General features: G+C 41.9%; 1 protein-coding gene across 1 annotated transcript in view; it reads right to left on the minus strand.

The window, feature by feature from the left end:
* LOC132896382 (glutathione hydrolase 7) overlaps nucleotides 1-11,212 on the minus strand; it is a 51,922-nt gene extending 40,710 nt beyond the window's left edge. Inside the window, exon 1 of the mRNA XM_060937161.1 lies at nucleotides 10,958-11,212. Within this exon, the coding sequence (XP_060793144.1) occupies nucleotides 10,958-11,177 (220 nt within the window). The 5' untranslated portion in view covers nucleotides 11,178-11,212. The remainder of the gene's footprint in view (nucleotides 1-10,957) is intronic.
* Nucleotides 11,213-17,439: the final 6,227 nt, after the last annotated feature.

Consider the following 17,439-nt stretch of genomic DNA (forward strand, 5'->3'; position numbering starts at 1 on the left):
CATAATCTGACAGCTCATAATGCCGGTCTATGGGCAGCGCCATTGTTTCTGGGTCCAGGCTGCGCGTGCATCCTGGCAACGCTCGGTTTGTTTACAAACATGCGAAGGGGTCTATAAGACAGGCCTCAACGTTAACTTAACACCTTTTGCCCTGCAGGGAAAATGGCCTCAAATTTTTTGCCCCCCCTTGAATTTCCTTTTGCCCTTAAAGGTCCCATGGCATGAAATTTTCACTTTGAGGTTTTTTAACGTTAAAATGAGTTCCTCTGACCTTCTTAAGTCACCCCAGTGGCTAGAAATTTCATAATGTGTAAACCAAACTATGCCCAACATTTGAGAATGGCGCGTCAAAACGGCACGTTGATAAACTCTTCCCTTTACTATGTCAGCAAGGGAGATGATCCCCACGCCCCCCCACTGTATGGATTGCCCCGCCCAACTCAAAAGTTGCTGTTTGTCCTACCAAGCCTACTGCGCATGCGCGAAGCCTACTGCGCACGCGCAGAACACATGACTACATTTTGTAGTGAGGAGCCCATAGAAGACAACATGGAAGTTGCGCTGTACATGGATGTGACAACACAGAAATGAGTCTGTTTTTACTGCCGACGGGAGAGCCCCTGAAGACGCAGTGGCTTAATTTTATTTACTCCAATAATACGCCGTCGAGTCTACCTAAGACGGTGTATGTTTGTCGGAAGCATTTTCCTGAGGAATGTTTCCACAACTTGGGACAGTACAGGGCAGGTTTTGCACATCAACTGTCACTGAAGCCTGGGTCCGTACCAAGCATCCCTGCCGCATCAGCCACAAACACCAAACAAGTAAGTGTATAACTGGCTGTTTTGCCGTGTTTTAAAATCCGTGCGTTAACCTAGCAATGGCTACGTTAGCTGTGCAGCTAACCGCTTCCTGCAGTTAGCCAGGTACATGGGCTCAAGTTGTACCCTTTTTTTTTTTTTTTTTTTTTTTTTTTTTTTTTTAGACAGGGCGGACGGACCAGGGCATTCGCCCGCCTGGCCGTGCCCGACGAGGAGCGCTCTCGGCTGGCTTGGGAGGCAGACGGCAGCCCCTCCCCCCATGGCACGCCCCCACCGTCTACCCTTCCCCGCCTCCTGCTTCTCATTAGCAAAACGACGCACTGGGAAAAGCGCTGAAATGGGGATTTCTTCCAGGAGGCTATATCTACGTACCGAGGGTTCATTTCGAGAAAGGCTGCGGATATAACATCCGGAAACCTCCACGAGCCCGTTTAAAGCATCAACAAACCACCATGCCATGGGCCCTTTAAATTTTGCAGTATTTTGGCAAGTTTTCAAGTACACGGTTCAAGGCGATACTAATGTTTTCTAGGGGTATAATTGAGTTACTTAGGCCCAATCCCAATTCTAATTTCTACCCCTTCCCCTCCCCCTTCGCCCTTCCCCTTGAAACTGAGCTACAAGGGATAGGGCTTGAAATTCAACCCCTACGTATTGGGATAGCCCTTCAACAATCGCATACGTCATCGTGTACCTCCGTCAGCGTTTACGTTAGCAAAACGCGACCAAATGCGTCATTGGCTGCGACCAGCCGCTACAGTCAGAGCCAGAAATCTCTGCTGGCAGGGTGTGATTTGTTAACTAACACCACTGAATGGGATATCTTTGGCGCTTCGTGCACCACATCCGACAGAATGAGGTGTCAGAACACTCATGTAAACAATAAAAGCGAGAATAACAGAACAAAACGTACGCAGTCAAGCAACCGAAAACAATACTCACTCCCAAAGCTTTTTAGCAGCAGCTTGGATTTCAGAAATCGCTGCTCATTCTCAGCTTGAAAGCGAATCAAGCGGCGTGTTTCCTCTGGATAACAACTTAAAACACGGAAATAATGGAGAAAATACATTTATGACAATCTTTCGCCGTGGGAACCGCCATCTCGCTGAAATCCGCATGAAATCTCGCTGAAATCCGCATGGCATTGTGGGAAATCACTCAAACCCCTTCGTTCGGAGTCAGCTCCAGGAAAATCTCTGTTTGGAGGGGTACAGAAGCCCTACCCCTTCCCCTACCCCTCCGCGTTAACTGGGATTGGGATACCCCTACCCCTTCACGTGAACGCGCAAAATGGAGGGGAAGGGCCAAGGGGTTGGTCCAAGGGGTGAAATGGGATTCGGCCTTAGACAAAAGTACATGTTTTTTTTTAAGAAAAAAAAAAAAAATTTCTTTAACAGAACAAGGCAAGTCCTAAAAACATGAAACATAAATCAATATCATGTGTAAGACTTATGTACAGTAAGAGTACATAATGTGTCTTAATATAGAAGTTTAGGACAAAAACACACATTGTTTTGCCCATCAACAATGACTAGCAATATTGCAAAAGATGAATTATAAAACAGGAGTCTGTACTGCAGTACTGCCTTATTGCATTTAGGAGGAAATTAAACACGTCCTCCTCATCTACATCCGCTTCCTGTGCAGCCTCTGCAAATTGTGGGCACCGTTCACGCCGTCCACCATAAGTGGACTGCCCGCTCAGCATTATATGCATCAAGATCCAGGCCCTGTAGAGCAGGGGTTCTCAACCTTTTCTGCTTTAAGCCCCACCTATTTATACTTGTACTGAGTCGGAGCCCATTTATTATTTAAAAAAAAAGAAAAAAAAAAAAAAAAAAGGATTCCCCAATTATTTTGGCTCATCTATTCTATTAGAATCTAATAATCTATTGTAAAGTGTATTAATGGGATGCAACATCACTCCGTTACAGATGGGAATTTAAATAAACGCAGTAAAAAGTTTTTAGATATTGTATTTAAAACTGTATGGATGTGCCAGAAGCCGAACCATGCACGCAGGTCATTCTCAGCCAAAAGAGATTAATGATCCAAAAGTGGAGTCTGGTCCATTAACACAAGAACTTCTTGCCATGTTTGTGTCCAACAAACAAGCAAGTTATTAAAACCAAATAGTACACTCAAAAGAAGTGGATATAGAAACCACTCACTGGGATTAGAGCCTTACACTAGGGTGCATCAGTTGCCCCCTAAAAATGAAAAGTTCCTCCGATCATGATGCATTTTTGTTTTTATCTTCCTTTTGGTAAGAAAACACACTGGGTGAAATATTTTGACAAAATTCAAAAGTTTAATGGTGGCACCAGGAGCTCAAAGTTATGGAAAAAGCTGCTATTTTATGACAAAATTTCGATCACTTTTCATGAAACATTATGGCACCTTATAGAGTATACCAAATATCTGAGATACACATTTTTAGTACATATTCTAAATATATTATCAAGCACAGTTTGAGTTTTAGCTGTTCATTGAATCATTGTTCAACTACTTTTAAACAATACAAATGTATTATGAATCACATTAATGCTTCTCAATCCCTTGCAAAGGTTCTTAACATGATCTCTGGCTCACAAGAAATCAATAAATGGAGTCCAACATTGTGATTCAAACCTTACGCGAAAACATAAAATAAGTGTTTTTTGGCAAAAAATGAACCTCATGGTGCCACCATTAGACTTTTGAATATGGTCAAAAAAATTTTTACAGGATGTCTTTATTGGTGAAAACAAAAACACCCAAACAAAAATGCATCAGATTTTATGAAAGTGAGGGCAACTGATGCACCCTACCTTACACGCTAACAAAGGAGGATTTTTCTTATGAAAGAAAAAATTTAGCACCTAAATTTGACGTTAGTAGAATAAAATTTGATCCTACTGTAGCTGTAACTAAATACAAAGACAATAGTTATACGTACTATTAAATTAACTTAATGTGAAGATAATTAACAGATTAAGGTTTTTTTTTCTTCAAAAACATTGTGTTTATTTTTATTTTAGTCTTTTGTATTTGTAATTTATTTATATCTGTACATGCACGACCCCACCAGTTCTGCTGATCAACTTATTGTGTTTAAATAAAGCTATTCATTCATTAGGAGTTGGAAAATTATCCATCTGTTGAGTTTCCCCGACATCTCAAACTCCCTGGTGCTGCAGACATCGTTCTCCACGGAGACACAGATGAAAACCTGGAAGATCATGGAGGAGAACAACTTTTTATATGTGGCTGGGTTAAAGATCTGGGGATCAGGACACTACAAGAGAAATCCTGTATCGTTTTTGCCCAATGAAATAAAGAGTTTCTGGGCTTTTTGTCTGCGTCTTTGCAAGGGTTGCTAGGATGCTACAAGTTTTGGTATCGGGTGTAAACAAATGACTGCCGCTCGATTCTCAATCCTCCCTCTCTGCTCTTCTCTTCCAGCAGGCATCACAGATCCATAGAATTACCCACAAACTTCTATCCATCTATTGCCGCTTTTCCACTACAAACGCGGCTGAGTCGGGCTGAGCCGTGCCGTGCTGAGTCGAGCTGAGTGGGGCTGTTGGAGTTGCATTTCGACTACAACCGCGCTGAACCGTGTTGGCTGGAAGTGGGTGGACACATTGGGTGGAGTTAGCGAAAGTGGGTGGACGTCAGGTGATGTCGTTAAGCAGCGCAAGCAGTGACATCAGTGAGCTTTTAAGCGGTTGTCTCACGACCCGGATAGTAAACAATAAACATGGAGGACATGGAGTCGTTAGTGTTGCTGGTCTTGGTGCTGTGGCTTGTTGTCACCGACAACGCGGACAGATACTGGCAAGAGCGTATAGATGAGGCGAGGCGCATAAGGCTTCATAATTCTCGTAATTCGTAATTCTTCTTCTTCCGGGTTTGTGGTGTTTACAGATCCCAGCGCGCTCGCGGGGCGTGTGTGGGCATGTGAGGACACTCCTCCTCACCAATCAGTGCACAGGGGAGTGTCTGCTCACGCCCCCAGCCTCACTCGGCACGGTTTGGCTCGCTTCAGCCCCACTCCAAAACGGTGCAAGTTTTAGGGGCTAAGCAGGGCTGAAGCGAGCTGAGTCGTGCTGGTTTTTGGTAGTCGAAACGCGAGCCGTGTCGGGCTGAAGTGAGCTGAAAAAGGGTAGTGGAAAAGGGCCATTAGTGTGCGCTACTTGATAGCGGGATGGTAAACACTATATGCATCACTTCAAGAACACGCACGTACACCTGAAGCGAGCCAATCAGAATTGGTGTTACAAATCAGGGGAGAGAGGGGAAAATAAATAAATTATATATATATATATATATATATATATATATATATATATATATATATATATATATATATATACAAAAAAAAGTATTTAGTCAGTCACCAATTGTGCAAGTTCTCCCACTTAAAAAGATGAGAGAGGCCTGTAATTTTCATCATAGGTACACTTCAACTATGAGACAGAATGAGGGAAAAAAAAAAAAATCCAGAAAATCATATTGCCTGATTTTTAAAGAATTTATTTGCAAATTATGGTGGAAAATAAGTATTTGGTCAATAACAAAAGTTCAGCTCAATACTTTGTTATATACCCTTTGTTGGCAATGACAGAGGTCAAACGTTTTCTGTAAGTCTTCACAAGGTTTTCACACACTGCTGCTGGTATTCTGGCCCATTCCTCCATGCAGATCTCCTCTAGAGCAGTGATGTTTTGGGGCTGTCGCTGGGCAACACGGACTTTCAACTCCCTCCAAAGATTTTCTATGGGGTTGAGATCTGGAGACTGGCTAGGCCACTCCAGGACCTTGAAATGCTTCTTACGAAGCCACTCCTTCGTTGCCCGGGCGGTGTGTTTGGAATCACTGTCATGCTGAAAGACCCAGCCACGTTTCATCTTCAATGCCCTTGCTGATGGAAGGAGGTTTTCACTCAAAATCTCACGACACATGGCCCCATTCATTCTTTCCTTTACATGGATTATTCATCCTGGTCCCTTTGCAGAAAAACAGCCCCAAAGCATGATGTTTCCACCCCCATGCTTCACAGTAGGTATGGTGTTCTCTGGATGCAACTCAGCATTCTTTCTCCTCCAAATACGACAAGTTGAGTTTTTACCAACAAGTTCTATTTTGGTTTCATATGACCATATGACATTCTCCCAATCCTCTTCTGGATCATCCAAATGCTCTCTAGCAAACTTCAGACGGGCCTGGACATGTACTGGCTTAAGCAGGGGGACACATCTGGCACTGCAGGATTTAAGTCCCAGGCGGCGTAGTGTGTTACTGATGGTAGCCTTTGTCACTTTGGTCCCAGCTCTCTGCAGGTCATTCACTAGGTCCCCCGTGTGGTTCTGGGATTATTGCTCACTGTTCTTGTGATCATTTTGACCCCACAGAGTGAGATCTTGCGTGGAGCCCCAGATCGAGGGAGATTATCAGTGGTCTTTTATGTCTTCCATTTTCTAATAATTACTCCCACAGTTGATTTCTTCACACCAAGCTGCTTACCTATTGCAGATTCAGTCTTCCCAGCCTGGTGCAGGTCTACAGTTTTGTTTCTGGTGTCCTTTGACAGCTCTTTGGTCTTGGCCATAGTGGAGTTTGGAGTGTGACTGTTTGAGGTTCTGGACAGGCGTCTTTTATACTGATAACGAGTTCAAACAGGTGCCATTAATACAGGTAACGAGTGGAGGACAGAGGAGCCTCTTAAAGAAGAAGTTACAGGTCTGTGAGAGCCAGAAATCTTGCTTGTTTGTAGGTGAACAAATACTTATTTTACCGAGGAATTTACCAATTAATTCATTAAAAATCCTACAATGTGATTTCCTGGATTCTTTCCCCCCATTCTGTCTCTCATAGTTGAAGTGTACCTATGATGAAAATTACAGGCCTCTCATCTTTTTAAGTGGGAGAACTTGCACACTTGGTGGCTGACTAAATACTTCTTTGTCCCACTGTGTGTGTGTGTGTGTGTGTGTGTGTGTGTGTGTGTGTATATATATAAAAAATGATCATGGGGAGGCAAGGATGCTGGTTAATGGGTCTTGTTTTTTGTAATGTACTCCCTCGAAAATCATTTTTGTGCTTAAAGAATCCAACCATAGGCGTGCCTGAACAGGCCTAACTCGCTAAAATATTTCTGCCCGAACGTCTTGGTTGGGCAAATCAGGCATTCGGGCAATGCCTGGTGTTGAGGCTAGTAAAAAGAGAGGGTGAATGTAGGGAGCAATTACTTGCACATCAGTAGAAGTGTTTAAAGATTAGTCGCCCGACTTAAATACTGCTAGAGGATTAGGATTAAAGTAAATACACCAACATCGGGCACTCCTTTAAATAAAACAGTTAGCATCATGTTTCTGTTTTGGTCAACAACCAGGTGCGTTATATAATCTCATACCCAGCTGATAAAACCAAAACATGTTCAGAGGAGAACGTGGATACCCTTTCTCAGCTGCTGTTATGGGAAACTAAACAAGAATTCCACATGTATAAAAATATATGAACATGTATCACGAGAATTATGTACAAACGTTCAGAATGTAAGAATTTTCAGGATGTCCGAAATGACCAAACATGGATTTAACGTGGTTCAGCTCAACTGCAAACACCTTGGCGTTTTTGAATGATGTAAAAACACACAACTGTTAATCTAATCGACTCTTTCCCTCTTACAACCAGTTAGCGACCACACGGATGCCTACCGTGCCCCAGTCCAACACGCAGCGATCATATTAGTCAGATGATTTCTGGGGGTCGAGTGTGCTCAGGCCTGGTACGGATTGCCGAGAGAGAACGCGCCCTTATATGCAGTCAATTTTACTCAGTTGATGAATTTGGAGATTTTTAATAACAGAAGTCTTTTTATTGAAATGTGATCTATTGATGTAATAAGTACATGACAAATAAGCCACTTTTTAAACATCAGTGAAGTTGAGTAAAGATCAAGTCAAGACCAAACCCAATGAAAATCCATCCATCCATTATCTGTAGCCACTTATCCTGTTCTACAGGGTCGCAGGCAAGCTGGATCCTATCCCAGCTGACTACGGGTGAAAGGCGGGGTACACCCTGGACAAGTCGCCAGGTCATCACAGGGCTGACACAGACACAGACACCCATTCACACTCACACCTACGGTCAATTTAGAGTCACCAGTTAACCTAACCTGCATGTCTTTGGACTGTGGGGGAAACCGGAGCACCCGGAGGAAACCCACGCGGACATGGGGAGAACATGCAAACTCCGCACAGAAAGGTCCCCGTCGGCCACTGGGCTCGAACCCAGAATGTTTCTGCTGTGAGGCGGCAGTGCTAACTACTACACCACCATGCCACCTGCTACTGAAAACGCATTCCAAATTCCCCAAACATGCTATATAAAATTTACAAAAACACACCGCCACAAATCCCCAAAAGACCAAACAAGTTTTCCCAGATTCCCCAAACATGGTCCCAAATTCCAAAATAAATTTGCAAAATTCTCCCAAATTTCCTGAATGCGGCATGCCAAATACCCAAAGACACTGTCCCAAAAGTTATTAGCATTCTGTCAATTTTTTTTTTTTTTAAACATGGAGATCCCAATTTTCCTAAATGTGCTATCCAAAACACACTGTCCCAAAATTCCCCAAACAGTCACCAACTGCAGTCCCAAATTTTCAAAACCCACATCTAAAATTCACTAAACACAATGTCCCCAACTTTCCAAGTACTCTCCCCCCCAAATTCCCAAACGTCAATCCCCAAAATGCTCTGTGCTGTCTCAATTTTCAGTCCCAAATTCCAAAACGTGTGCCAAAATTCTCCAAATAGTCTGTCCCAAACTTCCTAAATGCTATATGCCAAATTCCCAAACACACTGTTTCAAGATGTCTAAAATACACTGTCCCAAAAGTTCACACCATTCTGTCCCAAAAATCTCCAAACAAACAGTCCCCAACTTTCAAACACACATCTGAAATCCCATAACACACCCTGTCCCCAAATTATCTACCATTTAGTCACCAAAATGCCCTGTGCTGTCTCAATTTTCCCCCAAATGTTCTGTCCCAAATTCCAAAACACGATCTGTGAAAATTCCCAAATAGGCTATCCCAAATTCCCCAGCACACTTTCCTAAAAGTTTTTACCACTCTGTCCCAAACAAACACTGAAACACGTCTGAAATCCCATCACACACCCTGTCCCAAAATCATCTACCGTCTATCAGTCGCCAAAATGCCCTGTGCAGTCCCAATTTTCCTCAAATTCCAAAATGGTATGCCGAATTCCCAAACATCATTAACATGGCTTTCAGTCAGTCAGTTTTCACTAGAGTCGCCACCTTTAATGAGAAAATGACATTTTCATTCGGATGTAAATAATGAAGGTCTTGAAGACTCAGAAAGAAAAAAAAAAAGTCACGTGCTGCGGATTTTTCTCTCATTGGGGCGGAGCTCTGAGTCGGGGCGGAAACGGGGCCAGTGTCGGTTCCGCTCAGGGTTAAAGGGCTTCTGCGCCGGTGTTTACCACAGTATGAATTTACCAACCTGGTATAATTGGGCCTAGTCTGAATTTACCAGCCTAATATGAGATTCATGTTCATACTTGAATTATTTACACTTTATCTTGATGAATATTGATTTGTTTAAGTAAGACTCCTCATGATTATACTATAGTTATTCTCTCAAATTTACCAACTTGGTATAATTAGACTGCTGTCATTGGGCCTAGTCAGAATTTACCAGCCCAATATGACAGGAGATTTATGATCATACTTGATCCACAAATAAATTTTCACTTTATCTTGATGAATGAATGGGGCGGCACGGTGGTGTAGTGGTTAGCGCTGTCGCCTCACAGCAAGAAGGTCCTGGGTTCGAGCCCCGTGGCCGGCGAGGGCCTTTCTGTGTGGAGTTTGCATGTTCTCCCCGTGTCCGTGTGGGTTTCCTCCGGGTGCTCCGGTTTCCCCCACAGTCCAAAGACATGCAGGTTAGGTTAACTGGTGACTCTAAATTGACCGTAGGTGTGAATGTGAGTGTGAATGGTTGTCTGTGTCTATGTGTCAGCCCTGTGATGACCTGGCGACTTGTCCAGGGTGTACCCCGCCTTTCGCCCGTAGTCAGCTGGGATAGGCTCCAGCTCGCCTGCGACCCTGTAGAAGGATGAAGCGGCTACAGATAATGAGATGAGATGAGAATGAATGAATGACCCGTGTTTTAGTTCCAGTTTATGCACCAAGTCGGCTGATCAGGAGCAGCCAGCAATGATCAACTTTATCTTCATGAATATTGATTTGTTTAAGTATATATGAAAGAACAAAGTCAGAATGTAAAGTGTTTTGAACAACTTTATTAACTTCATTTACACATACACTACCGTTCAAAAGTCTGGGGTCACCCAGACAATTTTATGTTTTCCATGAAAAGTCACACTTTTATTTACCACCATAAGTTGTAAAATGAATAGAAAATATAGGTAGTCGAGACATTTTTCTGGCCATTTTGAGCATTTAATCGACCCCACAAATGTGATGCTCCAGAAACTCAATCTGCTCAAAGGAAGGTCAGTTTTATAGCTTCTCTAAAGAGCTCAACTGTTTTCAGCTGTGCTAACATGATTGTACAAGGGTTTTCTAATCATCCATTAGCCTTCTGAGGCAATGAGCAAACACATTGTACCATTAGAACACTGGAGTGAGAGTTGCTGGAAATGGGCCTCTATACACCTATGGAGATATTGCACCAAAAACCAGCTAGAATAGTCATTTACCACATTAGCAATGTATAGAGTGGATTTCTGATTAGTTTAAAGTGATCTTCATTGAAAAGAACAGTGCTTTTCTTTCAAAAATAAGGACATTTCAGAGTGACCCCAAACTTTTGAACGGTAGTGTATACTAATAAAATTCAATCTAAACCATTCTTGTCTACTGATAATCAAATCTCACAATTGAAATGCTCGGTACAAAATCTCAGCAAGAAACGGTAAATTTAGACTTCCCGGAAGAGGACCGGGGGGAAAAATCGGTCTGCGCGTGGTGAATTTATACCAGCGCCCGATCAGCGCGTGACCCCGGTTTAGCACGGAGCGCAGTTTGTGTTCAGCTCGATGAGGAAATAAATGTCGGGTATAAAAGGCGCATGCGCGCACACACACCTGTCTCCTGTTCAGCCAGGAAGTGGTCCTCGTCTCTGCGGGCTTTCAGGCCGCTCTCTCCGGCCAGCGCGTCGTCCTCGGGTAGGCGGGGGAAGCTGGTGATGCTCATGTAGTCCACCGGGGAATAAGCGCTGCCGAGCGCCGTCTCCTGCCCCGCGTCCTTATCGGCCATTTTAGCGCTGCTGTGAGCGGCCAGAGCCTCGGCGGAGGCGGCCGACATCACCGCTTTATAACAACAACACCACCACACCGGTCCACTGCTGCCGGGATATGTCCCGCCCCCTCCCTCACTCACCACGCCCCCGACACCGCGAGAGAAAAGCGCGTTCACAAGAAAAGCTCTATGCGCGCGACACTGAAGAACTACGGAGAGCGCCGAGGCTCAAAAATGACCTTTTTAGCCAATTTTATCGGTAGAATTTCTAGGATTAGACCATTCTAGAAATTAAAGGCAAATTACAACTTATAAATTGATAACGTCCTTTTTTTCTTATTCATTGACCCTACTGATGGCTCCGTTTTCTGTACACACCCCTTGTCCTCAGAGAAAATGTGCTTTTATTACTCAAGGAAATGTAAAAAAAAAGGATAAAAAAAACAATAATGTTAACGCAAGTCGTATGTGAGGAGTTGAGAGCTGGAAATCAGGTGGTGATTAAAATATGAGGGAGAGATTAAAAGATTACGTGTCTGTCTTCTTCTCAGCTTCTTGTCCTTCAGGATTGAAGGGTCTGGGCAGACAGATGATAAAGGTTTTTTTTTTTTCCATCTAGATGATAAAGGTTTTTTTTTCCCCTAACGTTCAATCAGCAGCAGGATGAGCTAATGGGAAAGAAAATAAAAATACTAAATGAGATGGTGATTAGCTTTATTTCCATCCAAAGCTATTGCTGATTTAACTCTTTGGTATCTGGCTATACATTTCTACATTCAGTGATTCCATAATATTCCATAAACCATTTGTATTCCAGATAAATTCAAACTGTATCCCGATGAACTGAACTTCCCGTTTTTGTTTTTTTTGGAGGTTTTTTTGGTTTTTTTTTTTTTTGAGAACCTGTGCGCCCGGCTTTAATCTCCTGATGTGTCAATCAATAAATTATTCAAATAAAACTGAACCACATGAAAATGTTTGAAGGTATCATTTCTGAGTATTTTTTAACATAGTTACTGGCCAGATTTGGTCTCCTAGTCAATGCCAAACCAGCTTCACTGGGAGACCACATTTTAAACCAAGTTATGTCTTATCATTTGGTTCAATCAGTTGCAATTAATTAACCAAGTACCATGTAAGTATACATTTAACAAGGAAAACGAAGATCTATGTTATAAGATATGAGTCATTCTATAATTAGGGGTACATCTCAAGTCCATGTGCTGTATTTGTCAATTTCACTAACTATTAACTTCAGCCAATGATCTTTTGTACATTAGCACACATTTCTCTTTTATATAATACAAAAAGTCAACAAATTACATCATTTTACTCTGCAAAAATGCACTGGAATTTGGTGTTTTTATGCTGTCCGATTTTCCAAATGTCAGGTTTGGTCTTCATATTTACATTTAAAAAAAAGGTTTTTGTTTAAAATTTTTACAAATATTTATTCATGGTAATTATTATAATATGACAAAAGTGTTTAAAAGCCTAAAATGCTTTATATTATAAATTAAATGAAGAATTTTGTGTGAGTCCGAGAAACTTATGTCAACTGTGTTACCCCCCATAAATCGGCAAATGGTTTGGTCCTAAGTCATGTGACCAACATCATGTGATGTCATATCCTCTTTGGTGGGAAATTTGAAGACCGTGTGGTAAGTTTTGAGTTCACCTCTTCAATATTTTCATCAGTACTGTTGTATAGTCCTAGAGAGGGTTAATTGTCTGTCAACTGTGTTGTCAACATATTCATATAAACCTGATTTAGAAATTGTATTTACAAAGTATACAGCTAAAGATAATAAAAATATGAATTGATTAAGGTCTTGTAGTGAAAGCTCTGAGGTCTGCAGTTAGCACAACACTCTAAAAATGGCCGAAATGTCAACCGTGTTACCGTCAACCGTGTTACCCATCAGCTATGACACAGTTGAGGAGGAGTATGTTTTTGTCACTTAACCTTCATATTGACAGACAAACAAACAGAATGATTTAATATGTTCAATTTGTTAAATAAGCTACGTTTCTCTGAAATTGTGTCTAAATGTTGTTTTAACAGTTCACCTGAATTCATCAGCTTATTTGTAATTAAATTTAAAACAATAAAAAGCTCTTTTTATCCTAAAAAGTGTCCTCTTGTTCTTCTGCCCTGTCAACTGTGTTACTCCCGTCAATTGTGTTACATTGCCTGTCAACTGTGTTGCAAGTGTTTTTTGTGCTATAAATCTCTTATGTGTTTGATGAACTGTAAAATAAAAGATTGGGGATTATCTCTGGATAGGGAAGTCTTGTATAAGGAGGGAGAACAACTCTAAATTCGACGTAACAAGGATTTATGTTGAAAAAAGTGTCATTCTGCATCACAGTGAACCATAAAATCCTATTTATGAAGCTCAAAATTCATATTTTCCATAACAGTTGTACAGATTAATTAAAAACGTCTTGTTAATGGACTTAAGCACTTTCAAACAAATGTGTTTTCAAATGTGTAGTCTCATCTCATCTCATTATCTCTAGCCGCTTTATCCTTCTACAGGGTCGCAGGCAAGCTGGAGCCTATCCCAGCTGACTACGGGCGAAAGGCGGGGTACACCCTGGACAAGTCGCCAGGTCATCACAGGGCTGACACATAGACACAGACAACCATTCACACTCACATTCACACCTACGGTCAATTTAGAGTCACCAGTTAACCTAACCTGCATGTCTTTGGACTGTGGGGGAAACCGGAGCACCCGGAGGAAACCCACGTGGACACGGGGAGAACATGCAAACTCCACACAGAAAGGCCCTCACCGGCCACGGGGCTCGAACCCGGACCTTCTTGCTGTGAGGCGACAGCGCTAACCACTACACCACCGTGCCGCCCCAAATGTGTAGTATTTTTATATATGTTTAAGATGACATAACATTTGTCCGTAACACGGTTGACAAAATAAACAATCAAATGTTCATTTTCATTAAAATATTTTAAAAGTAATTTAAGATTAAGCTTGGCAATTAATTTGTTTAGGAACTTGAGGGTATATACCATGGAAACATATAGGTTATTTATTGAAAAAGAATACTGATATTTTGAGATTTTGCTTTACATGAAATGTACCCCTAATTATAGAATGACTCACATACACACAAGATCATGTTGGTGAAGAAAAACAAAACTAAAATTTGGTTACTGAGATGGCTGATGTCAGAATCCGATGTCATTACTGTGTAACTTTGAGTGTCTTTGACATAACATTTGTGCTTGGTAATTGCTCTTGATAGCTGTGTAGTCGTTTGTCTGTATGGTGATTGGTGAACCATTTTGCATCACGGAATATGCCGCAGCGGTGCAGCCGCATGGACTCTGGGGCCTGTGATTGTATTGCCCAGACCAATTGGTCTCCTAGTGGAAAATCCTTAAAAAATGCTCTGGGTCAAAAATGACCCATCCTCACTAAAGATCTGAAATAAACCAATTTAATTTCATTTTAAGTGCCAAATCTATTTTGCAGCAAGAAACAACTTGTCATTCATCAGAAGCTGTGTGAATATCAGAGTTTTCCCTTTTTACAGTGCAGAAACACTGCATTCATTCAGTGGACAGCACTCGTTTTTATTACAACACAGCTGTAATACATGTTTTCTTTACTAAAGCAGATTATTATTATTTTTATTTCTTAAGGTACTGCAAAGGTGGTAAACAATATTTTTTTTGATCAAGATAGTACTTATATAGCCGAAGAAAGTATCACAAATGTGCAGAAAGTAGTTTTGAATGCAATTTACTGAAGGCACTTCCAATGATAGTAAAATGTGAACAATCTTTTGCAACAAGGCAATCTGAGAGGGCAATCATGACCAACACAGGAGAACAAGCGAATAACAGACCACTCCCTAAACACGTCCCCTGTAAAACACACACACACAATCTCAATATCTTGCAGGGACAAGTCAATCAGTGAGCACATGTCGGGCAGTAAGCAACTGTGTGTGCATGGACTTTGCAGATATATTTCTCACACTGGCAGCACACAGTCTGAGAAAATCAGCTCTAAGGCCTGTTCAGCGCTGTAACGTGCACTCATAACGGGCTTCGTCACAGAGAGAACTGAGGGTACTGTTATCTGAAGCACATTAATACCCTGTCCACACTAGGGATTTTGTATCGATACGAAACTACTTTCGTACCGCAACACCTGTCCACACTAGCAACTATACCGGTACTGTAGCGGTATAACTGCATCGGTACGAAACCCACAAATGTATGGGTTTCGTACCGGTACAGTATCGGTACTGTAGCGCTTCGCTGTAGTGTGGACAGATGAAGCGGTTCTGTATCGCTACAAATATAATGCGCATCTGAAAACGAAACGACCGTGGAGCTACATAGAGCAAAGAAAGGGAGAGGGGGAGGAGGGAGGGGGAAAGAAGGAGGAAGAGGGGAAAAGGGAGAGAAAGGGTGGGGAAGAGAAGGAAAGAGGGAGAAAGTGAGGGGGGAGAAAGGGAGATTCGTTTTCTTTGTTTCTTTCTCAACTGCTTCGCGCGTTTTATACAATTCGACTGAATAAATGACCACCAGAAATACAGACTGTACATTGACAACAAAAAGCACACACGCGTTGTTTCATCCGCCATATTCTTGGAAGGAAGTTACTTGGTAACCATGGAAACATTTCGCGCACGCGCATTTCAACTACCATGAAAGAAAACCGCAAACATTTCTCACTAGTGTGGACAGATGCACTAAACTGTACCGGTATACTTTGTATCGATACAGTTATACCACTTTCGTACCGGTATAAGTGTGAACACAGCATTAGAGACTCTGAATGTAGAAGTATCGGTCAACAATGCCTTGATGGTTGTGTCTGAAATCGTCTGAACTTTGATCTTCGAAAGATGTGTATGGGGTCGCGGAAAGGTGGTGGTGCACCTGCACGAGAAAGTTTTAGTTCTGTCTAAGATCAATCACCAGTGTGTGTGTGTGTGTGTGTGTGTTTTTTGTTGTCTGTAACTGACTCTGTGACTGTGTTTTAGGTGCCGGATCAAAAATGACCCGAAGGCAATCTTTGTACCCAAGTTGTGTACGGCTTCTATGGAAATATGAATAAACAAAATATTTCCCTTTTTCTAATATTAGGGTCATTTTAGGAAAAGTCATAAAATTTCAAGTTGAAAAAATAACATTAAAGGGGTTTTCTCTGCTGTTAAACACAGTTTCGGGTCATTTTTGACCCGAAGACATCAGGAGGGTTAAAAGACAATTCATGTCAAAGTAATGATGAATGGGCAGCTCCCGGATTACGAACATGTCCTGAGTTACTGTACGATTGCGCATGCGCACAATCCTCAGGTTCGGCATGAACGTACTGCGCATGCGGAGTGCAATCCACCTGAAACTCCCAGGAGTGGCTTGACTGGAACTTTTATAGGGTTTCACAATAAATATGGATTTTTTTTTTCCTGCAAGGAAGCTTTTTCAACCCGTCGAGACAAATTACATGTATTTTTAATGAAATGTGCAACAACAAAATAATATCCTGTTAAACAATAATTATGAGGATCAGTGACATATGAAATTAAGACTCTAACACAGGGCTTTTCAAAGTGTGGGGCACGCCTCCCCTGGGGGGCGGCAGAGTTCTTCGGGGGGGGCGCAACGTGAGGAAAAATAAACCAGAATAAGTTACTATTGCGGACATTTAGCGAACTTCAGCTAGCCTTTACCAGAGACAAAATGGATCGATTTTTAGTACCTAAAGCTACAGTGAGTGAGGAGACAGAGTCTGGGCCAAGCAAAAAAAAACAGAGCCTCCAGGATTTCGCGATGTTGCGATTTGCAAATTCAACCAATCGCCGCAAATTCAGGGCGGTGTTGCAATTATATCCAATCACCGCAACCTTCCCGCAAATTTGACCAATCGTTGGCGTCGTCTTGAGGTGACGTTGACAAACTACCTTCCGCCTTACTTCCGTGTATACGTTCAAGAGAAGCAGCATGTGTGCAGTGTTGCCAGATTGGGCGGTTTTAAGTGCATTTTGGCGGGTTTTGAACATATTTTGGACTGGAAAACGTCAGCAGTATCTGGCAACACTGCATGTGCGAGTCAGTGTTTATGTAGGCTTAAATTCTGTTACTGACAGTGTGTTATGTTTACAGTGAAGGACTGTGTGCACTTTACATTATTTTTTTTACTTAATACAAGAAATTAATGGATGCCAACATTTTTGCCAAAATGGTATTTTATTTTCCATTGTTTAGGTAGCTTCAGCATCATACTGTGAGATTCTGTTCAAATTGTTTTTTTTCTTCTATGAAGCCTGAGCCATTTATTTT

This window comes from Neoarius graeffei, chromosome 13 (genome assembly GCF_027579695.1).
Source record: "Neoarius graeffei isolate fNeoGra1 chromosome 13, fNeoGra1.pri, whole genome shotgun sequence".
NCBI classification, from domain to species: Eukaryota; Metazoa; Chordata; class Actinopteri; order Siluriformes; family Ariidae; genus Neoarius; species Neoarius graeffei.